General features: G+C 42.9%; 1 protein-coding gene across 2 annotated transcripts in view; it reads left to right on the plus strand.

Annotated features, from left to right (window-relative positions):
- Positions 1 to 26,894, plus strand: part of DENND4B (DENN domain containing 4B) — a 497,540-nt gene that overhangs the window by 164,710 nt on the left and 305,936 nt on the right. For both annotated transcript variants that reach the window (XM_053704155.1, XM_053704162.1), the window contains exons 16-17: positions 6,876 to 6,999; positions 10,362 to 10,568. In XM_053704155.1, coding sequence (XP_053560130.1) covers positions 6,876 to 6,999; positions 10,362 to 10,568 — 331 coding nt within the window. The remainder of the gene's footprint in view (positions 1 to 6,875; positions 7,000 to 10,361; positions 10,569 to 26,894) is intronic.

The raw sequence follows: 26,894 nt of genomic DNA on the forward strand, positions 1-26,894 counted from the left end.
GCCTGGTTTGAAAGAAATTATTGCTGACATTACTGGAGGTTAGGGTCATATCCTTCCTCAGGACAGGGCCAAATCAAGGGCCAAACAGTCTAATTTTCGTGCCTTTCGAAATTTCAAGGCAGGTGCAGCATCAACTCCCTCTGCTTCAAAACAAGAGGGAACTTTTGCTCAATCCAAGCAGGCCTGGAAACCTAACCAGTCCTGGAACAAGGGCAAGCAGGCCAGAAAGCCTGCTGCTGCCTCCAAGACAGCATGAAGGAGCGGCCCCCTATCCGACAACGGATCTAGTAGGGGGCAGACTCTCTCTCTTCGCCCAGGCGTGGGCAAGAGATGTTCAGGATCCCTGGGCGTTGGAGATCATATCTCAGGGATATCTTCTGGACTTCAAAGCTTCTCCTCCACAGGGGAGATTTCACCTTTCAAGATTATCTGCAAACCAGATAAAGAAAGAGGCATTCCTAAGCTGCGTGCAAGACCTCCTTGTAATGGGAGTGATCCATCCAGTTCCGCGGACGGAACAAGGACAGGGGTTTTATTCCAATCTGTTTGTGGTTCCCAAAAAAAGAGGCAATCTTCAGACCAATTTTGGATTTAAAGATCCTAAACAAATTCCTCAGAGTTCCATCATTCAAGATGGAAACTATTCGAACCATTTTACCCATGATCCAAGAGGGTCAGTACATGACCACAGTGGACTTAAAGGATGCCTACCTTCACAATCCGATTCACAAGAATCATCATCGGTTCCTGAGGTTTGCCTTTCTAGACAGGCATTACCAGTTTGTAGCTCTTCCATTCGGGTTGGCTACAGCCCCAATAATTTTTACAAAGGTTCTGGGCTCACTTCTGGCGGTTCTAAAACCGCGAGGCATAGCGGTGGCTCCTTACCTAGACGACATCCTGATACAGGCGTCAAGCTTTCAAATTGCCAAGTCTCATACAGAGATAGTTCTGGCATTTCTGAGGTCGCATGGGTGGAAAGTGAACGAAGAAAAGAGTTCTCTATCTCCTCTCACAAGGGTTTCTTTCCTAGGGACTCTAATAGATTCTATAGAAATGAAAATTTACCTGACGGAGTCCAGGTTATCAAAACTTCTAAATGCTTGCCGTGTTCTTCACTCCATTCCGCGCCCCACGGTGGCTCAGTGCATGGAAGTAATCGGCTTAATGGTAGCGGCGATGGACATAGTGCCATTTGCGCGCCTGCATCTCAGACCGCTGCAATTATGCATGCTCAGTCAGTGGAATGGGGATTACACAGATTTGTCCCCTCTACTAAATCTGGATCAGGAAACCAGAGATTCTCTTCTCTGGTGGTTATCTCGGGTCCATCTGTCCAAGGGTATGACCTTTCGCAGACCAGATTGGACCATTGTAACAACAGATGCTAGCCTTCTAGGTTGGGGTGCAGTCTGGAACTCCCTGAAGGCTCAGGGTTCATGGACTCAGGAGGAGAAACTCCTCCCAATAAATATTCTGGAGTTAAGAGCAATATTCAATGCTCTTCTAGCTTGGCCTCAGTTAGCAACACTGAGGTTCATCAGATTTCAGTCGGACAACATCACGACTGTGGCTTACATCAACCATCAAGGGGGAACCAGGAGTTCCCTAGCGATGTCAGAAGTCTCCAAGATAATTCGCTGGGCAGAGACTCACTCTTGCCACCTGTCAGCGATCCATATCCCAGGGGTAGAGAACTGGGAGGCAGATTTTCTAAGTCGTCAGACTTTTCATCCGGGGGAGTGGGAACTCCATCCGGAGGTGTTTGCTCAATTGGTTCTCCGTTGGGGCAAACCAGAACTGGATCTCATGGCGTCTCGCCAGAACGCCAAGCTTCCTTGTTACGGATCCAGGTCCAGGGACCCAGAAGCGGCACTGATAGATGCTCTAGCAGCGCCTTGGTTCTTCAACCTGGCTTATGTGTTTCCACCGTTTCCTCTGCTCCCTCGTCTGATTGCCAAAATCAAACAGGAGAGAGCATCGGTGATATTGATAGCGCCTGCGTGGCCACGCAGGACCTGGTATGCACACCTAGTGGACATGTCATCCTTTCCACCATGGACTCTGCCTCTGAGACAAGACCTTCTAATACAAGGTCCTTTCAATCATCCGAATCTACTTTCTCTGAGACTGACTGCATGGTGATTGAACGCTTGATCCTATCAAAGCGTGGCTTCTCCGAGTCAGTAATTGATACCTTAATACAGGCACGAAAGCCTGTCACCAGGAAAATTTACCACAAGATATGGCCTAAATATCTTCATTGGTGTGAATCCAAGAATTACTCATGGAGTAGGGTTAGGATTCCTAGGATATTGTCCTTCCTCCAAGAGGGTTTGGACAAAGGATTATCAGCTAGTTCTTTAAAAGGACAGATTTCTGCTCTGTCTATTCTTTTACACAAGCGTCTGGCAGAAGTTCCAGACGTTCAGGCATTTTGTCAGGCTTTAGTTAGAATTAAGCCTGTGTTTAAACCTGTTGCTCCTCCATGGAGCTTAAACTTGGTTCTTAAAGTTCTTCAAGGGGTTCTGTTTGAACCCCTTCATTCTATTGATATCAAACTTCTATCATGGAAAGTTCTTTTTTCTGATGGCTATTTCCTCGGCTCGAAGAGTCTCAGAGTTATCTGCCTTACATTGTGATTCTCCTTATCTGATCTTTCATTCAGATAAAGTAGTCCTGCGTACAAAACCTGGGTTTTTACCTAAGGTGGTTTCTAACAAGAATATCAATCAAGAGATTGTTGTTCCATCATTATGTCCTAATCCTTCTTCAAAGAAGGAACGTCTTTTGCATAATCTAGACGTAGTCCGTGCCTTGAAGTTTTACTTACAGGCTACTAATGATTTTGGTCAAACATCTAACCTGTTTGTTGTTTACTCTGGACAGAGGAGAGGTCAAAAGGCCTCGGCAACCTCTCTTTCTTTTTGGCTTCGGAGTATAATCCGTTTAGCCTATGAGACTGCTGGACAGCAGCCCCCTGAAAGGATTACAGCTCATTCTACTAGAGCTGTGGCTTCCACCTGGGCCTTTAAAAATGAGGCTTCTGTTGAACAGATTTGCAAGGCTGCGACTTGGTCTTCGCTTCATACCTTTTCCAAATTTTACAAATTTGATACTTTTGCTTCTTCGGAGGCTGTTTTTGGGAGAAAGGTTCTACAGGCAGTGGTTCCTTCCGTTTAAGTTCCTGCCTTGTCCCTCCCATCATCCGTGTACTTTAGCTTTGGTATTGGTATCCCACAAGTAATGGATGATCCGTGGACTGGATACACTTAACAAGAGAAAACATAATTTATGGTTACCTGATAAATTTATTTCTCTTGTAGTGTATCCAGTCCACGACCCGCCCTGTCCTTTTAAGGCAGGTCTAAATTTTAATTAAACTACAGTCACCACTGCACCCTATGGTTTCTCCTTTCTCGGCTTGTTTCGGTCGAATTACTGGATATGGCAGTGAGGGGAGGAGCTATATAGCAGCTCTGCTGTGGGTGATCCTCTTGCAACTTCCTGTTGGGAAGGAGAATATCCCACAAGTAATGGATGATCCGTGGACTGGATACACTACAAGAGAAATAAATTTATCAGGTAAGCATAAATTAAGTTTTTTTCTTCCATAGACTCTATGACCATGAGACTATCTCTGACACAGGAGCAAGTTGAACACACAATTGGGCTAAAAGATGCTACTCCCAGGTGGTAAACGGGCCATGGAACAAGCCACTGAGCTATTGCGCATTCCTGGCAGACTTCTTCTCTTTCTGTTTATACTTGTATTCTGACCCTGGGGAAAGTCTCCCTAAGGGTGATGGGGGAAGCCAGACGTGGACTCCTTGCTCAATGTTCTTAGAGGGATATGGTTGCACCTCACTGTCAAGGCTGAAACGATTGTCTAGGTTGCCATTTTCCTTGTTCAGAGGGGGATTGCCTGGTATTTTGGTGCTCGACTGACCCTGTTAGGTGGGATCAGACTGATATACTTCAGGAAAGTTTTCCTCTGTGAAAAGCACAATTGTGCTAAAAGAAGCTACTCCCAGGTGGTAACCAGGCCATAGAACAAGCCACTGAGCTGTTGTTCTTTCCTGGCAGACAGCTTCTCTTTCTGTTTATATTAATATTACACAGTCCGTAGTATAATCCAGCACCAAAGTAGTAGAGGTGTGCACACCAAAGGTTACTGCATACCTTAAGAAACACAAAGTCCAAAAAGAGGCAGCACCACTATATGTATCAAAACTTCTTCTTTATTTATTCCATCAACAAGGAGCAGGTAAACACAGCAAGACTATGTTTCAGGTCACAAACACTTAGTCATGTCTAGAATGCAATGTATCTGGTTTCTCAGATGGGTAGAACACAACAATTCTCTGAGCTTGGCTATTGCCATTCGGGGGGATCAGAAATTGTGAGGCAGACTTTCTCAGTTACCATATACTTCATCTAGGAGAATGCCCTCTATATAAGGAAGTGTTTGGCCAGATTGTGAGTTACTGGGGGCTCCCAAAGATATATCTTATGGCCTCTATCTTTAATCACGTTACCCTGCACTTGTGCCAGGGTGTGATCCTCAAGACGATCTGGTAGATGATGTCTTAGTGGTGTGTGGTCCTTCAGGCTGATGGTAGTCTTGTGGACTTTACTGTTTGGATATTGGCTTCTACATATAATCTTGTGGGTTGTCACCATACTTTGAGAAAATACTAAATGTTTGCGTACCTGATGATGAATATCTTTCATGATTGTGATAGTCCACAAGTCCAGGCATTTCTATTATTAAACAACTTGCAGCAAGACTTAGCACTTCTTTCTTCTCACTTTGGTTATTTCCCATGTTTCTAACTTTTATTCTCAACTTGTCCATATGTGGAACTGAGTAGGCTAGGAAAATTCTGTAAATATAGGGTGGCACAATGCTCTATAGTGTACAGGTGTCTTGCTTCATCCTTGCTCATTTAAACTGTGGTTCATAGCAAGTGAAAATAACTAATTATCAGCCTAGTTCTTCACACCAAGGTCTGGGCAGTGTTTTTCAGATAATGTGAACAAAGGAACCTAACTGCTTGACGGCGTAGTTAAAGGATTGGCTTCTGGCTCTGTACGCGTTTTGATTTCTGTTCTTTCCTTATTTTCTTATTCATTGTAAAACACCATGTTACCCTTTTGGTTTGTCTTTCTTTCATTCTTCCTATAGCAGTCTTTACACTTTTTAACAAGTTCTTAAAGTGTGTTTGAATATTAGCCCTCAAGACTTGGAATCATTCCTTTGTGTTCCATATTTACTGTTAGTTTATCAGAAGAAGCAGCATTAAAAATGGCTATTTCTTTCTTCTAAAGGTATTTTTTCATGCTTGGAATGCAAAGGAAAGCACTTAGTAGATTAAAGGGATATGTTACTCAAATGCTAAATCACTTGAAAGCTATGCAGCATATGTGTAAAGTGCTGAGAAGAAAATATCAAATGAACATGTAATAAAGAAAGAAATTTAACCTTAAAATTTCATCAGTAGCTATATCCTAGTCTAAAGGAACTTGAAGCATTCAGTCAGAATGCTTGTTGCACCACTTGCAAGGAAGCACATATCTGGCATGTGTAGGTACACTCACTTAATTTCCCTCCTTATGACATTTACTATGAAATCTTGTGTAATTATGGTGAAGTTCAATGGGATCAAAGCGCAGTTTAAATTCGGCACTGGTGATGCTGATTGGCTGTTATTTATTTTTTCTTTTAACCACACAGATGACAATAAAAAAATAGTAGCTGAAGAATCACTGCTCACATAATTGTGAGGTAATATAGCTTTCTTTTTTACATAAAGATGTTCATGTGATATTTTCCAGTTAGCTTTTACAGATGTCACATCACTTTCAAGTGATTTAGCATATAGTTAACATGTCCACGAGAAATTATTTACAACCTAATTAATATAAAGGTGTATTTTTTTATTAAAAGGATATACCCACACCTTTACTATTAATCTGGTTTGTAAAGAGTCTTGTTTTTTTAAGCATGAAAATCCAAATGTGCGTTCCTCAATCAATACAGCAACACACATTTGAGGTGGAGTAAAAAGTGCAGCAGGCAGTTGAATGTTTAGCTGTTAAGTGCTTACTAATGAAGCAAGGAAGACCTTTTGAGCAAAGTGTTACTTTTATGCGTATAAAGAAGCGCTCTTTACAATTATGCTTAATTGTAATGGGGCATATATGTCTCTTAAAATATATTGCTTTACTAATTCTCCACATTGGCATTCACTTAATTTGTTGTTTCCACCCCGTTTGTCCAAAGCAGTGCGCTTTTGCTAATATTAAACCATAAATTTCACTTAAAATGTCCTGAAGGTACAATAGTTGTACTCGGTACATCATTTCTGTTGTCAAAAATAAATACTGCAATTAAACTACTTCAGTGGATATGTATGGACAGTATATAAAAACAGCAGCTAACTCACCACATGGGGTATGTGGGGTTATCCTCTCTGGTAATGGCATCAAGTTCAGTGCATCTTCTATATTAGAACCCAGATATTTTGCTGCTTTACAATTACGTAAGAATCATGCATGAGCACAAACGCCTCATAGGACTTTTACCCAACTACTGAGAGCCCTCTGGGTCTTTAATCCTCAAATACTATAATTCATATCAAGTACAAACCCAGACTGGCTTAGCAAAAGCAGTACTTTATATGGATTACTGTTTTTGCTAATCTTCTAGATTAAATGATCCAATTCTATGGCAACAATACACAGCAATGCTACTGTAATCTGTTTTGTTGTGGAATGCATGTGTACTGCCTATTAAATTATGAGAGCATGTTCTCTGCTTTTTCAGTAAGGTGATTTTTTTGGTGATAACCTCCTCCTTTTGTTTATGTCAGTTATGACAGCTTTCCCAACCTGCAGAGGGATCTGTTTGACCTTCCTCAAGATTTGCTGACAGCTCCTCCAAGCCAATCTAAAAGCAGCGCTCCAAGCAGCCCAGCCCCACGCCGGACCAAGCAGGTTTTTTTTTTTACTAACAGTGCTATTTTATGATATAAGGAAGGACTTGCCTAAATGAGGAAAAATCTCTATAGTTTGACTCACATTATCAACAGTAAAATATATGGATAATCTATTATGTGGAGATTTTCAGAGCATCACACAGTGTACAACACCTGACATGTTGGGGGAGGTGGAGGAAGTAGGGCTAATATCCTTACTTTCTAGGTCAGGATTGTTCAGATATAAGGACTTTGGCCATGGGTCAGGCTCCCCTGATATTCTCATTACCCCTTACAAAATACCTTGTGCCTTAAACTTCACCACACTATACAAGAACATTATGCTATGCCATATTAAAAGTACAACTTCCAGGGTTTCCTTTATATTTAAACATATAGCTATGAGCATTTACCCCTATCTAATAGAGACAGGGTGGATTTGATTTAAATCACAATTTAATCACGTTGTAAGACTCAATTTAAATCATGGTGTTATTTTTTGTTTTTTTAAAAATTTCATTTTTAGAATAATATCTTTTCAGATTATGTTTTCAGTTATATCAGACAATTACTGATTTGGTTATATATCAAAAGAAATACATAGACAGATCATTAAAATGAATGAAATTATTGGGAGGTGAACTAGCTCTAGTTTAATAGGTTATAGGTTAATTATTCACATTTTATCAACTTTTCAGGTGTACATCATTTGAAGGAGAAAAATAATAACAATTTTAAATAGTTTTATTTAACTAAAATAATAACATTAAGGGCTAGATTTATCAAGTTGTGGCGGACAGGAGCGCATATACACACCCCTGTCCGCCTCTGGCGGCCGAATTTCCCACGGAGGAATTTACCATTGCACACGAGCGCTATTTTGCGTTCGCGTGCAATCCCGCCCCCTGCCCGCGCGTGATTGGCTGTGTGCGCGGGCAGGGGGCGGGATTGCACGGAGATTGAATTTCGCCACCTTAGAGGTGGCGAAAGGTTAGGAAAACAGCGGTCTGATGACCGCTGCTTGTTAAATACGGCAAGCAGGTTCTCTTGTGAGAACCTGCTGGCGATAAATCCACCCCTATATTCTTTTTGTTCTGCTTACTCCAAAAAATCTTCTATTCATTGAACTTCTTGAAACTTTATAAGAAGAAGATGATTCTGTGTACAGAGATTTGCAGGGAGCAGATATCCATTGTTGAAAAGCATGCATAGGTATTTCTAATGGTAGTGAGTCCACGATCCTTACTGTTGGGAATTACATCAACTGACCACTAGAAGGAGGCAGAGACACCCTACACCATAGTATCCTTCCTACTTCCCCTACCCTCCCAGTAGTTCTTTGCCTCGTCTAGGAGATGGCAAGGATTGAGGTGTTCTTTAATTTATAATCCTTTTTATCTGTTTTACCCTCAATGGATAGTTCTTGGAAGAGAGGGTTAGGAGGGTATGGAGGGGGCTTTATGGCTCTATTTCTAATGCTCACAGAGTTTCTGAGTTATCAGCTTTGTCCTGTAATCCGCCTTATTTGATGTTTTATCAGGATAAGGCTGTTCTACCGACTAAGTATGGTTTTCTCCCAATGTGGTGTCGTCAGATAACATTAATGAGGAAATAGTTGTTCCTTCTCTATGTCCTCACCCTAGTTCTTCTAAGTAGTGATTGTTGCACAATCTGGATGTCTTTATGGCTCTGAAGTTTTATCTTCAGGCAACCAAGGCTTTTCATCAGTCTAGTTAATTCTGGTAAGCGTAAGAGCCAAACGGGTATTGCGTTTGCTTTGGCATTCTGGTTGAAAAGCATGATTCGTTCAGCTTACTTGGAGGCGGGGCAGCAAGCGCCTGTAAGAATTAATGCTCATTCTACTCATTCTGTGTCTACTTCTTAGGCTTTTAATGAGGCCTCTGTGGAACAGATCTGCAAGGCTGCTACTTGGTCTTTGTTGCATACCTTTACAAAATTTTATCATATTGATGTTTTTTCTTCTGCGGAGGCTGCCTTAGGAAGAAAAGTTCTCCAGGCAGTCGTTTCTAGCAAATAAGAGGCCTGCCATTTCTTTTTTCCCGCCCGATTTTCATGGACTCCAGAGCTTGGGTATTGATTCCCAAGAGTAAAGATTGTGGACTCTCACTACCATTAGAAAGAAAACAAAATGTATTCTTATGTGATATATTATCTTCTTTCTTGGTAGTGAGAGTCCACAAACCCACCCATTTTTACATGTTTTGTTGTTTTTCCTATCCTCGGCTATATGTACTACTGGGAGGGCAGGGAAAGTAGGAGGGATACTTAAAGCTCTGGGATAGGGTGTATTTGCCTCCTCCTGATGGCCAGGTGATGTAATTCCCAACATTAAGGATCGTGGAATTTATCAGGTAAAAATAAATTTTGTTTCCTGAGTTCCCCACATTAGCAACATACTATACAGTAGCAGTGTTTTCCATAGTAAATTTTGCCAGCCAGGTGGCATTATGAAGTAGTCGGGTGGGGACAGTGTAATATTTTCTAATATGATATAATTTTCAGCTATCCAAAGCACAAATTAATTGCATTATTTACTATTAATGTATTTAATGCTAGTTTGTGCAATAAAAAAATAAAAATTTTAATACTGGCTAATTTTAGCTTAAAATTTGCTAAATTTTTAGTCAGGTGGTCAGTAAAATCAGCCAGGTAGTGCACCCACTAAAAGGTTCTGGGAAGAACACTGCAATAGTGATAAGATAGGTAATACTTGACCAATTTGTTCTTATATACATCTAAAAGGGCTTCTTTGGCGATTTCAGAGTGTATTTCACATGCACAACTGAATAGAATTAGTTTACATTTTTTGGAATACTTTCAAATATGTCAAAAGGGCAAGTTTTGCACGTTATCAAGTACCTTTAGCAATTCAAAAAGTGCAAAAAAAGCTGTTGGAAAGTATTAAGAAAATCGATTATGAGAAAGTGATGTTTTTTTTGTAAAAAATAGGGCCTAACAATAAAGTTAGATAAAGTCACAAAAGCAATAGAAGATTAAGATTGATTGAACTTGAAAAGTACCTCTTGGTGGCAAAAGTCTAAAAAAAATGCAGCTGATAGATTGTGATTGAGGCCAACATGTGTGTACATGTTTATGTCTATTAATTTTCATGCTGAGGTGGGAGGAAAGCATATTTCTCCAAAAAGTAGAAAATATTTAGAAGCCGCTCAATGAAAATATAGTATTATATAAAAACTCGTGAATGATTTGGCTATATCTGGTCTACATAGCTCATTGACTTTGTGATAGTTTACTTTTTAAGGCATAAGATGTATCTGTATGTAAGAAAATAACTAGATATAATTTGCTCACAACCTTCTTTAAGTACTAGAGACACTTTTTCTGCTTTTAAATTAACAGGAGATCAAATCAGCTCAGAAGGTGGCCCAGAAATATTCCTCTATGCCTGACATGTGGGCAAAATGTTTGCTTGGGCACTGCTATGGTCTTTGGTTCATCTACCTACCCACATTTGTGCGTGCTACAACTTGCAAGGTTCAAGCCCTACAGACAGCCTATGATGCTCTTAAACAGATGGAGACGAAGAAGGTGGTGCTACCTGATGAGGTGAGCTGGCAAAAGGGCTAATGTCTTGCTCTGCCGGACAAGAAAGCAGATACAGTTAAAAATGTACAGCCCCTGGGATGCCTCTTGAAGTTACTTTTATCTGCATGTCTAACACAAGACGTTCACAATCCCCTTTTCTTTTACACTCTCATAGTGCTTTGCTTAATTAATTTTGTGGTATAGATCTCATTCCTGGATGAAATAGACAGTTCTCAGGAATCCTGTTCTGCTTATATCTCTCTGCCTCATGTAAGCTTCAGTTGAAAACTTGCAGGAAAATATGTATAAAATTGAGGGAAAAAATATTCTTTTATTAATTTATTTTCCTTTTTAATACAGGGAGAGTCCACAGCTGCATTTCTTACTTGTGGGAAATACTGAACCTGGCCACCAGGAGGAGGCAAAGACACCCCAGCCAAAGGCTTAAATACCTCCCCCACTTCCCTCATCCCCCAGTCACTCTTTGCCTTTTCGTGACAGGGGGTTGGCAGAGAAGTATCAGAAGATTTCGGAGTAGTTCCTTATGGAGGGTAGTACCCTTCGAGATGGGACTGGAGTTTTAAGTAGTCTTATCAGCCTCTCAGTGAGAGCATTGATGAAAGTTAGTCTGGAGATGCAGGGAGAGTCTTTCTGCGAAACCATCCAGACTCATATTAACAGCTCCTAAGCCATCAGCGTTGACGAGTTTCACTGCCTGCTTTTCTTCACTCAAGTCCATGTCAGAAGCGCTGCTACAATCTTTAAAACTTGAAGGACCATGTTTCTGTTCCACATTTGAGAGTGCAACATTTTCTTTTGGGTTCTACTACTTTGGAGCTAAGGGGTTTGGCTCTATATTTGTTTGCACCCACCTTATTGTCCACTGGACATTTATACATTTCTCCAACATAGGTGTGTCCGGTCCACGGCGTCATCCTTACTTGTGGGATATTCTCTTCCCCAACAGGAAATGGCAAAGAGCCCAGCAAAGCTGGTCACATGATCCCTCCTAGGCTCCGCCTACCCCAGTCATTCTCTTTGCCGTTGTACAGGCAACATCTCCACGGAGATGGCTTAGAGTTTTTTAGTGTTTAACTGTAGTTTTTCATTATTCAATCAAGAGTTTGTTATTTTAAAATAGTGCTGGTACGTACTATTTACTCAGAAACAGAAAAGAGATGAAGAATTCTGTTTGTATGAGGAAAATGATTTTAGCAACCGTAACTAAAATCCATGGCTGTTCCACACAGGACTGTTGAGAGCAATTAACTTCAGTTGGGGGAACAGTTTGCAGTCTCTTGCTGCTTGAGGTATGACACATTCTAACAAGACGATGTAATGCTGGAAGCTGTCATTTTCCCTATGGGATCCGGTAAGCCATGTTTATTACGATTGTAAATAAGGGCTTCACAAGGGCTTATTTAAACTGTAGACTTTTTTTGGGCTAAATCGATTGATATTAACACTTATTTAGCCTTGAGGAATCATTTATTCTGGGTATTTTGATTTAATAATATCGGCAGGCACTGTTTTAGACACCTTATTCTTTAGGGGCTTTCCCAAAGCATAGGCAGAGTCTCATTTTCGCGCCGGTGTTGCGCACTTGTTTTTGAGAGGCATGGCATGCAGTCGCATGTGAGAGGAGCTCTGATACTTATAAAAGACTTCTGAAGGCGTCATTTGGTATCGTATTCCCCTTTGGGTTTGGTTGGGTCTCAGCAAAGCAGATACCAGGGACTGTAAAGGGGTTTAAAACTTAAAACGGCTCCGGTTCCGTTATTTTAAGGGTTAAAGCTTCCAAAATTGGTGTGCAATATTTTCAAGGCTTTAAGACGCTGTGGTGAAAATTTGGTGAATTTTGAACAATTCCTTCATGTTTTTTCGCAATTGCAGTAATAAAGTGTGTTCAGTTTAAAATTTAAAGTGACAGTAACGGTTTTATTTTAAAACGTTTTTTGTACTTTCTGATCAAGTTTATGCCTGTTTAACATGTCTGAACTACCAGATAGACTGTGTTCTGAATGTGGGGAAGCCAGAATTCCTATTCATTTAAATAAATGTGATTTATGTGATAATGACAATGATGCCCAAGATGATTCCTCAAGTGAGGGGAGTAAGCATGGTACTGCATCATTCCCTCCTTCGTCTACACGAGTCTTGCCCACTCAGGAGGCCCCTAGTACATCTAGCGCGCCAATACTCCTTACTATGCAACAATTAACGGCTGTAATGGATAATTCTGTCAAAAACATTTTAGCCAAAATGAACCCTTGTCAGCGTAAGCGTGGCTGCTCTGTTTTAGTTACTGAAGAGCATGACGACGCTGATATTAATATCTCTGAAGGGCCCCTAACCCAATCTGAGGGGGCCAGGGAGGTTTTGTCTGAGGGAGAAATTACTGATTTAGGGAACATTTCTCAGCAGGCTGAATCTGATGTGATTACATTTAAATTTAAATTGGAACATCTCCGCATTTTGCTTAAGGAGGTATTATCCACTCTGGATGATTGTGAAAATTTAGTCATCCCAGAGAAACTATGTAAAATGGACAAGTTCCTAGAGGTGCCGGGGCTCCCAGAAGCTTTTCCTATACCCAAGCGGGTGGCGGACATTGTTAATAAAGAATGGGAAAGGCCCGGTATTCCTTTCGTCCCTCCCCCCATATTTAAAAAATTGTTTCCTATGGTCGACCCCAGAAAGGACTTATGGCAGTCAGTCCCCAAGGTCGAGGGAGCGGTTTCTACTTTAAACAAACGCACCACTATTCCCATAGAGGATAGTTGTGCTTTCAAAGATCCTATGGATAAAAAATTAGAAGGTTTGCTTAAAAAGATGTTTGTTCAGCAGGGTTACCTTCTACAACCCATTTCATGCATTGTCCCTGTCACTACAGCCGCATATTTCTGGTTTGATGAACTGCTTAAGGTGCTCGATAGTGACTCTCCTCCTTATGAGGAGATTATGGACAGAATCAATGCTCTCAAATTGGCTAATTCTTTCACTCTAGACGCCTCTTTGCAATTGGCTAAGTTAGCGGCTAAGAACTCTGGGTTTGCTATTGTGGCGCGCAGAGCGCTTTGGTTGAAATCTTGGTCGGCTGATGCGTCTTCCAAGAACAAGCTACTAAACATTCCTTTCAAGGGGAAAACGCTGTTTGGTCCTGACTTGAAAGAGATTATCTCTGATATCACTGGGGGTAAGGGCCACGCCCTTCCTCAGGATCGGCCCTTCAAGGCAAAAAATAGACCTAATTTTCGTCCCTTTCGTAAAAACGGACCAGCCCAAGGTGTTACGTCCTCTAAGCAAGAGGGTAATACTTCTCAGGCCAAGCCAGCTTGGAGACCAATGCAAGGCTGGAACAAGGGAAAGCAGGCCAAGAAACCTGCCACTGCTACCAAGACAGCATGAAATATTGGCCCCCGATCCGGGACCGGATCTGGTGGGGGGCAGACTCTCTCTCTTCGCTCAGGCTTGGGCAAGAGATGTTCTGGATCCTTGGGCGCTAGAAATAGTCTCCCAGGGTTATCTTCTGGAATTCAAGGGACTTCCCCCAAGGGGGAGGTTCCACAAGTCGCAGTTGTCTTCAGACCACATAAAAAGACAGGCGTTCTTACATTGTGTAGAAGACCTGTTAAAAATGGGAGTGATTCATCCTGTTCCATTAAGAGAACAAGGGATGGGGTTCTACTCCAATCTGTTCATAGTTCCCAAAAAAGAGGGAACGTTCAGACCAATCCTAGATCTCAAGATCTTAAACAAATTTCTCAAGGTCCCATCGTTCAAGATGGAAACCATTCGAACTATCCTTCCTTCCATCCAGGAAGGTCAATTTATGACCACGGTGGATTTAAAGGATGCGTATCTACATATTCCTATCCACAAGGAACATCATCGGTTCCTAAGGTTTGCATTCCTGGACAAACATTACCAGTTCGTGGCGCTTCCTTTCGGATTAGCCACGGCTCCAAGGATTTTCACAAAGGTACTAGGGTCCCTTCTAGCGGTGCTAAGACCAAGGGGCATTGCAGTAGTACCTTACCTGGACGACATTCTGATTCAAGCGTCGTCCCTTCCTCAAGCAAAGGCTCACACGGACATTGTCCTGGCCTTTCTCAGATCTCACGGCTGGAAAGTGAACGTGGAAAAGAGTTCTCTATCCCCGTCAACAAGGGTTCCCTTCTTGGGAACAATTATAGACTCCTTAGAAATGAGGATCTTTCTAACAGAGGCCAGAAAAACAAAGCTTCTGGACTCTTGTCGGATACTTCATTCCGTTCCTCTTCCTTCCATAGCTCAGTGCATGGAAGTGATCGGGTTGATGGTGGCGGCGATGGACATAGTTCCTTTTGCGCGCATTCATCTAAGACCATTACAACTGTGCATGCTCAGTCAGTGGAATGGGGACTATACAGACTTGTCTCCGAAGATACAAGTAAATCAGAGGACCAGAGACTCACTCCGTTGGTGGCTGTCCCTGGACAATCTGTCTCAAGGGATGATGTTCCACAGACCAGAGTGGGTCATTGTCACGACCGACGCCAGTCTGATAGGCTGGGGCGCGGTCTGGGGATCCCTGAAAGCTCAGGGTCTTTGGTCTCGGGAAGAATCTCTTCTACCGATAAATATTCTGGAACTGAGAGCGATATTCAATGCGCTCCAGGCCTGGCCCCAGCTTGCGAGGACCAGGTTCATACGGTTTCAATCAGACAACATGACGACTGTTGCGTACATCAACCATCAGGGGGGAACAAGGAGTTCCCTAGCGATGGAAGAAGTAACCAAAATTATTCTTTGGGCGGAGTCTCACTCCTGCCACCTGTCTGCTATCCACATCCCAGGAGTGGAAAATTGGGAAGCGGATTTTCTGAGTCGTCAGACATTGCATCCGGGGGAGTGGGAACTCCATCCGGAAATCTTTGCCCAAGTCACTCACCTGTGGGGCATTCCAGACATGGATCTGATGGCCTCTCGTCAGAACTTCAAAGTTCCTTGCTACGGGGCCAGATCCAGGGATCCCAAGGCGGCTCTAGTGGATGCACTAGTAGCACCTTGGACCTTCAAACTAGCTTATGTGTTCCCGCCGTTTCCTCTCATCCCCAGGCTGATAGCCAGGATCAAGCAGGAGAGGGCGTCGGTGATCTTGATAGCTCCTGCGTGGCCACGCAGGACTTGGTATGCAGATCTGGTGAATATGTCATCGGCTCCACCTTGGAAGCTACCTTTGAGACGAGACCTTCTTGTTCAGGGTCCGTTCGAACATCCGAATCTGGTTTCACTCCAGCTGACTGCTTGGAGATTGAACGCTTGATTTTATCGAAGCGAGGATTCTCAGATTCTGTGATCGATACTCTTGTTCAGGCCAGAAAGCCTGTGACTAGAAAGATTTACCACAAAATTTGGAAAAAATATATCTGTTGGTGTGAATCTAAAGGATTCCCTTGGGACAAGGTTAAGATTCCTAGGATTCTATCCTTCCTTCAAGAAGGATTGGAAAAAGGATTATCTGCAAGTTCCCTGAAGGGACAGATTTCTGCCTTGTCGGTATTACTTCACAAAAAGCTGGCAGCTGTGCCAGATGTTCAAGCCTTTGTTCAGGCTCTGGTTAGAATCAAGCCTGTTTACAAACCTTTGACTCCTCCTTGGAGTCTCAATTTAGTTCTTTCAGTTCTTCAGGGGGTTCCGTTTGAACCCTTACATTCCGTTGATATTAAGTTATTATCTTGGAAAGTTTTGTTTTTAGTTGCGATTTCTTCTGCTAGAAGAGTCTCAGAATTATCTGCTCTGCAGTGTTCTCCTCCTTATCTGGTGTTCCATGCAGATAAGGTGGTTTTACGTACTAAACCTGGTTTTCTTCCAAAAGTTGTTTCTAACAAAAACATTAACCAGGAGATTATCGTACCTTCTCTGTGTCCAAAACCAGTTTCAAAGAAGGAACGTTTGTTGCACAATTTGGATGTTGTTCGCGCTCTAAAATTCTATTTAGATGCTACAAAGGATTTTAGACAAACATCTTCCTTGTTTGTTGTTTATTCAGGTAAAAGGAGAGGTCAAAAAGCAACTTCTACCTCTCTCTCTTTTTGGATTAAAAGCATCATCAGATTGGCTTACGAGACTGCCGGACGGCAGCCTCCCGAAAGAATCACAGCTCATTCCACTAGGGCTGTGGCTTCCACATGGGCCTTCAAGGACGAGGCTTCTGTTGATCAGATATGTAGGGCAGCGACTTGGTCTTCACTGCACACTTTTACCAAATTTTACAAGTTTGATACTTTTGCTTCTTCTGAGGCTATTTTTGGGAGAAAGGTTTTGCAAGCCGTGGTGCCTTCCATTTAGGTGACCTGATTTGCTCCCTCCCTTCATCCGTGTCCTAAAGCTTTGGTATTGGTTCCCACAAGTAAGGATGACGCCGTGGACCGGACACACCTATGTTGGAGAAAACAGAATTTATGTTTACCTGATAAATTTCTTTCTCCAACGGTGTGTCCGGTCCACGGCCCGCCCTGGTTTTTTTTTTTTAATCAGGTCTGATATTTTATTTTCTTTAACTACAGTCACCACGGTACCATATGGTTTCTCCTATGCAAATATTCCTCCTTAACGTCGGTCGAATGACTGGGGTAGGCGGAGCCTAGGAGGGATCATGTGACCAGCTTTGCTGGGCTCTTTGCCATTTCCTGTTGGGGAAGAGAATATCCCACAAGTAAGGATGACGCCGTGGACCGGACACACCGTTGGAGAAAGAAATTTATCAGGTAAACATAAATTCTGTTTTTTTTGTAGATTCTGGTAAGGATCGTTTTAATTTTTACACATGTTTCAAACGCTAGAAGACAGGGTCACAGTATGGCTCCTTTTATCTATATGGAATCAAGGGTTAATATCTCCTGAGGGGGATTATGAACAGTTTGGTTTAATCATATATGCTTTATTTGATTTTATGCTGCTTTATGTGTAAGATGTTTATGGGTTCATAGGCTGAGATGGAACATACAGGTTTCACTTTCACTTTGAAGGTTGCGCAGCTTAAAAGCTTGGCGTGCTTTTTCTCATAGCAGGGATGGTCCTGCATTGCGCACCATGTGACCGGAATGGTCGTACCGGAGAGGAGTTTTATCTCTGTTCTGTCTGGGTCATAGGAGGTGGTGAGTGCCCCACCAATTGGGGGTATAAAGGTGCAATTTTTTAATTTAAAATAAAGTTTGTTTTTTCTGTAGTCCTCCGCATATCGTACTTTATCTATGGAGGATTCTGATTCATTAGAGAGTCTATTTCAAAGAGTAATGCCTGTTTTTTTATTGTGAGGGAGCGCTGGAATATCCACCCTCTCAATTATGTTCCATATGCCTTTTGATTAGGGGATTATATCAAATAAGGTTGACATGTTTGATACCACTGAGCCGCCCACCTCTGAGGAGTCCTCATCCAGTGAGGTGCACACCCTACATGCATCTTTTTATACACATGCAGCTTCCCATTGCACTGCTAATCCTCCATCTGGAGGGGGCCTTTTTTTCACCAGACGTTACTGCACAGTTTCATACAGCGGTGTCTGCAGGCCACTAGTGCTTTTCCTTTGCACTGCTAAGCGCAAGCGAAAGGTTAAATCTTGCACTCCAGATGGGTTATCCGAGGGTGAGGTTCTCTCTGAAACTTCAGAGTATAACCTTTCTTTGTTGGAGTCTGCTGCCTATAATCCTCTGCCTGTGGGGGATCCAGTTTTTAGATTTAGGACAGAACGTTTACGCTTTCTACTAAAGGAGGTTTTGACTACATTAGAGGTTTCAAAGGCCGAGCTGCTGGGTCCTAAATTTGATGGCAGTCATTATTAAGGAAGAGTGGGACAGGATTAGATTCCTCTTCCCCCGTCGTTTGCTTTTTAAGGATCCTGGTTCCGGGCTCTCTATGAGGGTGGATTTTCTTTTTCCCATCCCTATTTGGTTGGCGCTATATTTACACTTGCCACAAGTAATACTAGCCTGTGTGAGGATAGTTCGTCGTTCATAGAGCCGCTGGATATAAGGATGGAAACTCTGTTAAAGAGGGTGTTTCAACCTAGGGGATATTTTATTTTACTGGCTGCACTTGTCACTGCAGTTGCTGGAGCAGCTACCTTTTGGTGCGTCTCCTTCTCGAAATTGATCGAGGTGGAGGGTTCCCTCGACATTTTTCAATAAAGAATGACAGATATAACTTCTAAGTCTAGTCTATTTCCCTCTCCTTTAAGGGAGGGACAAAGTTCGTATTTTCGTTCCTTTAGTTCTGATAAAAGCCCAGCGTCAGAGGCCTCCGCTAAGCCAGAGCGAACCAAGAGTTCTTGGAAGCCGGTCCTGGAATAGATCCAAGCAGAGCAAGAAGCCCGTTGAGACTAAGTCTGCATGAAGGGACAGCCCCCGGTCCTATTTTGGATCGTGTAGGGGGCAGACGGTCGCTCTTTAAGAGGCTTGGTTCAGGGACATGCAGGATCCTTGGGTCCTGGAGGTCATAGCTCAGGATTACAAGATAGGTTCAAATCTCATCCACCCAAGTGCAGATTCATCCTCTCAACCTGTCTTCAAGACTAGGAAAGAGGGAAGCCTTTCTGGGGTGCATAAGGGATCTGTCCTCCTTTGGAGTAATTTGTACCTATCGCAGAGGTTTGTGATACTATTCAAACATTTTCGTGGTCTCAAAGATGGAGGGAACATAGTACTTAAACAAATTTCTAAATGTCCCCTCGTCAAGATGGGGATAATAAGGTCCATCCTTCACTTAATTCAGGAAGGGCAGTTTATGACCACTATAGATCTAAAGTAGGCATTCCTTCACATTCCAATCCACATGGAACACTTCCAGTTCTTCAGGTTTACGTTCCTGGACCAGCACTTCCAGTTCATTGCACTTCCATTTGGTCCATCTACTGCTCCAAGAATTTTTACAAAGGTTCTAGGGGCTCTTCTAGCAGTCGCCACAACCCGGGGTGTAGCAGTAGCTCCCTACTTGGATGATATTATGGTACAAGCACCATCGTTCCGTCTGGCGGAAGACCATTCGGAATCTCTCCTCTGTCTTTTTCGATCCCATTGAGGGAAGATAAATAGAGAAAAGAGTTCTTATTCCAGGCACCAGGATGGAATTCCTGGGCATGATAATAGAAGAGAAGTTGCGAGCTAGCTTCAACATATCTTGCCCTTCAGACTTCCTTAAAGGGACGCTAAACCCAATTTCTCTTGTGTATCCAGTCCACGGATCATCCATTACTTGTGGGATATTCTCCTTCCCAACAGGAAGTTGCAAGAGGATCACCCACAGCAGAGCTGCTATATAGCTCCTCCCCTAACTGTCCATATCCAGTCATTCTCTTGCAAGCCTCAACCAAGATGGAGGTCGTAAGAGGAGTGTGGTGTTTTATACTTAGTTTATTCTTCAATCAAAAGTTTGTTATTTTTAAATGGTGCCGGAGTGTACTGTTTCTCAGGCAGTATTTAGAAGAAGAATCTGCCTGCGTTTTCTATGATCTTAGCAGAAGTAACTAAGATCCATGGCTGTTCTCACATATTCTGAGGAGTGAGGTAGCTTCAGAGAGGGAATGGCGTGCAGGTTTTCCTGCAATAAGGTATGTGCAGTTAATATTTTTCTAGGGATGGAATTTTCTAGAAAATGCTGCTGATACCGAACTAATGTAAGTAAAGCCTTAAATACAGTTATAGCGACTGGTATCAGGCTTATTAATAGAGATACATACTCTTATAAAAATGTAATATAAAACGTTTGCTGGCATGTTTAATCGTTTTTATATGTATTTGGTGATGAAACTTATTGGGGCCTAGTTTTTTTCCACATGGCTGGCTTGAATTTTGCCTAGTAACAGTTTCCTTAGGCTTTCCACTGTTGTAATATGAGTGGGAGGGGCCTTTTTTAGTGCTTTTCTGTGCAGATAAAAATACTGACAGAGACATTCAGCTTCCCTCTGCATGATCCAGGACATCTCTGGAGGGCTCAAAAGGCTTCAAAGTCGTTTTTGAGGGAGGTAAAAAGCCACAGTAGAGCTGTGGCAGTTGTTGTGAGTGTTTGAAAAAACAAAAAACAAAAAAAAACGTTTTTGTCTTTTATTATTCAGTTTTGGGTACTAAGGGGTTAATCATCCATTTGCAAGTGGGTGCAATGCTCTGCTAACTTGTTACATACACTGTAAAAATTTTGTTAGTGTAACTGCCTTTTTTCACTGTTATTTCAAATTTTGACAAAATTTGTGTTTCTTAAAGGTGCAGTAACGTTTTTTATATTGCTTGTTAACTTGTTTAAAGTGTTTTCCAAGCTTGCTAGTCTGATTGCTAGTCTGTTTAAACATGTCTGACACAGAGGAAACTACTTGTTCATTATGTTTGAAAGCCATGGTGGAGCCCCATAGGAGAATGTGTACTAAATGTATTGATTTCACCTTAAACAGTAAAGATCAGTCTTTAACTATAAAATAAATATCACCAGAAGATTCTGACGAGGGGGAAGTTATGCCGACTAACTCTCCCCACGTGTCAGACCCTTCGCCTCCCGCTCAGGGGATGCACGCTAATATGGCGCAAATTACATCAGGGACGCCCATAGCGATTACCTTGCAGGACATGGCTGCAATCATGAATAATACCCTGTCAGAGGTATTATCCAGGTTGCCTGAATTAAGAGGCAAGCGCGATTGCTCTGGGGTTAGGAGAAATACAGGGTGCGCAGATGCTGTAAGGGCCATGTCTGATACTGCGTCACAATATGCAGATCATGAGGACGGAGAGCTTCAGTCTGTGGGTGACATCCCTGATTCGGGGAAACCTGATTCAGAGATTTCTAATTTTAAATTTAAGCTTGAGAACCTCCGTGTGTTGCTTGGGGAGGTATTAGCTGCTCTGAATGACTGTAACACAGTTGCAGTACCAGAGAAATTGTGTAGGCTGGATAAATCCTATGCGGTACCGGTGTGTACTGATGTTTTTCCTATACCTAAAAGGCTTACAGAAATTATTAGCAAGGAGTGGGATAGACCGGTGTGCCATTTTCCCCACCTCCTATATTTAGAAAAATGTTTCCAATAGACGCCACTACACGGGACTTATGGCAGACGGTCCCTAAGGTGGAGGGAGCAGTTTCTACTTTAGCAAAGCGTACTACTATCCCGGTTGAGGACAGTTGTGCTTTTTCAGATCCAATGGATAAAAAATTGGAGGGTTACCTTAAGAAAATGTTTATCCAACAAGGTTTTATTTTACAGCCCCTTGCATGCATTGCGCCTGTCACGGCCGCGGCGGCATTCTGGTTTGAGGCCCTGGAAGAGGCCATCCATACAGCTCCATTGACTGAAATTATTGACAAGCTTAGAACACTTAAGCTAGCTAACTCATTTGTTTCTGATGCCATTGTTCATTTGACTAAACTAACGGCTAAGAATTCCGGATTCGCCATCCAAGCGCGTAGGGCGCTATGGCTTAAATCCTGGTCAGCTGACGTGACTTCGAAGTCTAAATTACTCAACATTCCTTTCAAGGGGCAGACCTTATTCGGGCCTGGTTTGAAGGAAATTATTGCTGACATTACTGGAGGTAAGGGTCACACCCTTCCTCAGGACAGGGCCAAAGCAAAGGCCAAACAGTCTAATTTTCGTGCCTTTCGAAATTTCAAGGCAGGTGCAGCATCAACTTCCTCCGCTTCAAAACATGAGGGAACTTTTGCTCAATCTAAGCAGGCCTGGAAACCTAACCAGTCCTGGAACAAAGGCAAGCAGGCCAGAAAGCCTGCTGCTGCCTCTAAGACAGCATGAAGTAACGGCCCCCTATCCGGCGACGGATCTAGTAGGGGGCAGACTTTTTCTCTTCGCCCAGGCGTGGGCAAGAGATGTTCAGGATCCCTGGGCGTTGGAGATCATATCTCAGGGATATCTTCTGGACTTCAAAGCTTCCCCTCCACAAGGGAGATTTCATCTTTCAATGCTATCTGCAAATCAGATAAAGAAAGAGGCATTCCTACACTGTGTGCAAGACCTCCTAGTTATGGGAGTGATCCATCCAGTTCCGCCGACGGAACAAGGACAGGGTTTTTATTCAAATCTGTTTGTGGTTCCCAAAAAAGAGGGAACCTTCAGACCAATTTTGGATCTAAAGATCTTAAACAAATTCCTCAGAGTTCCATCTTTCAAAATGGTAACTATTCGGACCATCCTACCCATGATCCAAGAAGGTCAGTACATGACCACAGTGGACTTAAAGGATGCCTACCTTCACATACCGATTCACAAATATCATCATCGGTTTTTAAGGTTTGCCTTTCTAGACAGGCATTACCAATTTGTAGCTCTTCCCTTCGTGTTGGCTACAGCCCCAAGAATCTTTACAAAGGTTCTGGGCTCACTTCTGGCGGTTCTAAGACCGCGAGGCATAGCGGTGGCTCCATATCTAGACGACATCCTGATACAGGCATCAAGCTTTCAAGTTGCCAAGTCTCATACAGAGATAGTTCTGGCATTTCTGAGGTCGCACGGGTGGAAAGTGAACGAGGAAAAGAGTTCTCTATCCCCACTCACAAGAGTCTCCTTCTTAGGGACTCTTATAGATTCTGTAGAAATGAAAATTTACCTGACGGAGTCCAGGTTATCAAAACTTCTAAATGCTTGCCGTGTTCTTCACTCCATTCCGCGCCCTTCGGTAGCTCAGTGTATGGAGGTAATCGGCTTAATGGTAGCGGCAATGGACATAGTGCCATTTGCGCGCCTTCATCTCAGACCGCTGCAATTATGCATGCTGAGTCAGTGGAATGGGGATTACACAGATTTGTCCCCTCTGCTAAATCTGGATCAAGAGACCAGAGATTCTCTTCTCTGGTGGTTGTCTCGGGTACACCTGTCCAAGGGTATGACCTTTCACAGGCCAGATTGGACAATTGTAACAACAGATGCCAGCCTTCTAGGTTGGGTTGCAGTCTGGAATTCCCTGAAGGCACAGGGATCGTGGACTCAGGAGGAAAAACTCCTTCCAATAAATATTCTGGAGTTAAGAGCGTTATTCAATGCTCTTCTGGCTTGGCCTCAGTTAGCAACACTGAGGTTCATCAGATTTCAGTCGGACAACATCACGACTGTGGCTTACATCAACCATCAAGGGGGAACCAGGAGTTCCCTAGCGATGTTAGAAGTCTCAAAAATAATTCGCTGGGCAGAGTACCACTCTTGCCACCTGTCAGCAATCCATATCCCAGGCGTGGAGAACTGGGAGGCAGATTTTTTAAGTCGTCAGACTTTCCATCCGGGGGAGTGGGAACTCCATCCGGAGGTGTTTGCTCAGTTGATTCATCGTTGGGGCAAACCAGAGTTGGATCTCATGGCGTCTCGCCAGAACACCAAGCTTCCTTGTTACGGATCCAGGTCCAGGGACCCAGAAGCGACGCTGATAGATGCGCTAGCAGCGCCTTGGTTCTTCAACCTGGCTTATGTGTTTCCACCGTTTCCTCTGCTCCCTCGACTGATTGCCAAAATCAAACAGGAGAGCGCATCAGTGATTCTGATAGCACCTGCGTGGCCACGCAGGACTTGGTATGCAGACCTAGTGGACATGTCATCCTTTCCACCATGGACTCTGCCTCTAAGACAGGACCTTCTGATACAAGGTCCTTTCAATCATCCAAATCTAATTTCTCTGAGACTGACTGCATGGAGATTGAATGTTTGATTCTATCAAAGCGTGGCTTCTCCGAGTCAGTCATTAATACTTTAATACAGGCACGAAAGCCTGTTACCAGGAAAATCTACCACAAGATATGGAGTAAATATCTTTATTGGTGTGAATCCAAGACTTACTCATGGAGTAAAGTTAGGATTCCTAGAATATTGTCTTTTCTCCAAGAGGGCTTGGACAAATGATTATCAGCTAGTTCCTTAAAGGGACAGATTTCTGCTCTGTCTATTCTTTTGCACAAGCGTCTGGCAGAGGTTCCAGACGTCCAGGCATTTTGCCAGGCTTTGGTTAGATTTAAGCCTGTGTTTAAACCTGTTGCTCCCCCGTGGAGCTTAAACTTGGTTCTTAAGGTTCTTCAAGGAGTTCCGTTTGAACCCCTTCATTCCATTGATATTAAACTTTTATCTTGGAAAGTTCTGTTTTTGATGGCTATTTCCTCGGCTCGGAGAGTCTCTGAGCTATCTGCCTTACAATGTGATTCTCCGTATCTGATTTTTCATGCAGATAAGGTAGTTCTGCGTACCAAACCTGGGTTTTTACCTAAGGTGGTTTCTAACAAGAATATCAATCAAGAGATTGTTGTTCCATCGTTGTGCCCTAATCCTTCTTCAAAGAAGGAACGTCTTTTACATAATCTGGACGTAGTCCGTGCCTTGAAGTTTTACTTACAAGCTACTAAGGATTTTCGTCAAACATCTTTCCTGTTTGTCGTTTACTCTGGACAGAGTAGAGGTCAAAAAGCTTCGGCAACCTCTCTTTCCTTTTGGCTTCGGAGCGTAATAAGCCTAGCCTATGAGACTGCTGGACAGCAGCCCCCTGAAAGGATTACAGCTCATTCTACTAGAGCTGTGGCTTCCACCTGGGCCTTCAAAAATGAGGCCTCTGTTGAACAGATTTGCAAGGCTGCGACTTGGTCTTTGCTTCACACTTTTTCAAAATTTTACAAATTTGATACTTTTGCTTCTTCGGAGGCTGTGTTTGGGAGAAAGGTTCTTCAGGCAGTGGTTCCTTCCGCTTAATCCTGCCTTGTCCCTCCCATCATCCGTGTACTTTAGCTTTGGTATTGGTATCCCACAAGTAATGGATGATCCGTGGACTGGATACACTTAACAAGAGAAAACATAATTTATGCTTACCTGATAAATTTATTTCTCTTGTAGTGTATCCAGTCCACGGCCCGCCCTGTCCTTTTAAGGCAGGTCTAAATTTTAATTAAACTACAGTCACCACTGCACCCTATGGTTTCTCCTTTCTCTGTTTGTTTTCGGTCGAATGACTGGATATGACAGTTAGGGGAGGAGCTATATAGCAGCTCTGCTGTGGGTGATCTTCTTGCAACTTCCTGTTGGGAAGGAGAATATCCCACAAGTAATGGATGATCCGTGGACTGGATACACTACAAGAGAAATAAATTTATCAGGTAAGCATAAATTAAGTTTTTTTTCTATTTCATGGTTTAGATAGAGCATGCAATTTTAAGCAACATTCTAATTTACTCCCTATTATCAATTTGTCTTTGTTCACTTGCTATCTTTATTTTAAAAGCAGGAATGTGATGCATAGGAGCCGACCCATTTTTGGTTGAGAACCTGGGTTATGCTTGCTTATTGGTTTGCTAATTGCCAGCCACCAATAAGCAAGCACTATCCATGGTGCTGAACCTAAAATGGGCTGGCTGCTTAGATTTACATTCCTGCTTTTTAAATAAAGATAGCAAGAGAACGAAGAAAAAATTAATAATAGGATTAAATTAGAAAGTTGCTTAAAATTTCATGCTGTATCTGAATCTTGAAAGAAAAAAATGTGGGTTTAAGGCCATCTGTGGCTCAGTGTATGGAGGTGATTGGTCTCATGGTGTTCAGCATGGACATCATTCTCTTTGCCAGGTTCCACCTCAGACGACTGTGCATGCTGAGGCATTGGAACGGCGATCATTTGGATCTGTCTCAACAGATTTCTCTGGACAACCGGTCGAGAGAATCACTCTCTTGGTGCCTTTGTCCGGATCACCTGTCCCGAGGGACATCCTTTTAAAGCCAATCCTGGGTGACTATGATTACGGACACAAGTCTGTCAGGATGGGGAGCTGTTTGGGGCGCCAAGAAGGCGAAGGGTCTGTGGACGCAGGAGGAAAGCTCCTTCCCGTTCAACATTCTAGATCTTCGGGCAATTTTCAATGCTCTGAAGGCTTGGCCCCTACTGGGTTTGTCACAATTTTTCTGATTCCAATCAGACAATATAACCTTGGTGGCTTACATCAACCAGGGGGGAACAAGAAGCTCCCTAGCAATGAGGGAAGTATCTCGGATTATAAAGTGGGCGGAGACCCACAACTGTTCGCTGTCAGCGATCCACATTCTAGGTGTGGACATCTGGGAAGCGAATTTTCTCGGCAGACGATCCTTTCATCCGGGGGAATGGTCTCTTTACTCCCCGAAGTGTTTACGGAGATATGCAACAGGTGGGGAACGCCAGAGATGGATCTCATGGCGTCCCGTCTCAATACCAAGCTACCCAGATATGGGTTGAGGTCCAGGGATACTCAGGCGGAGCTAATAAATTAATTAGCGGTGCCTTGGAGGTTCAATCTAATTTCTCTTTTTCTGCCATTTCCACTCCCTTCTCGAGTGATTGCTCGAATTATACAGGAGTAGGTGTC

This window comes from Bombina bombina, chromosome 1 (assembly GCF_027579735.1).
Source record: "Bombina bombina isolate aBomBom1 chromosome 1, aBomBom1.pri, whole genome shotgun sequence".
NCBI classification, from domain to species: domain Eukaryota; kingdom Metazoa; phylum Chordata; class Amphibia; order Anura; family Bombinatoridae; genus Bombina; species Bombina bombina.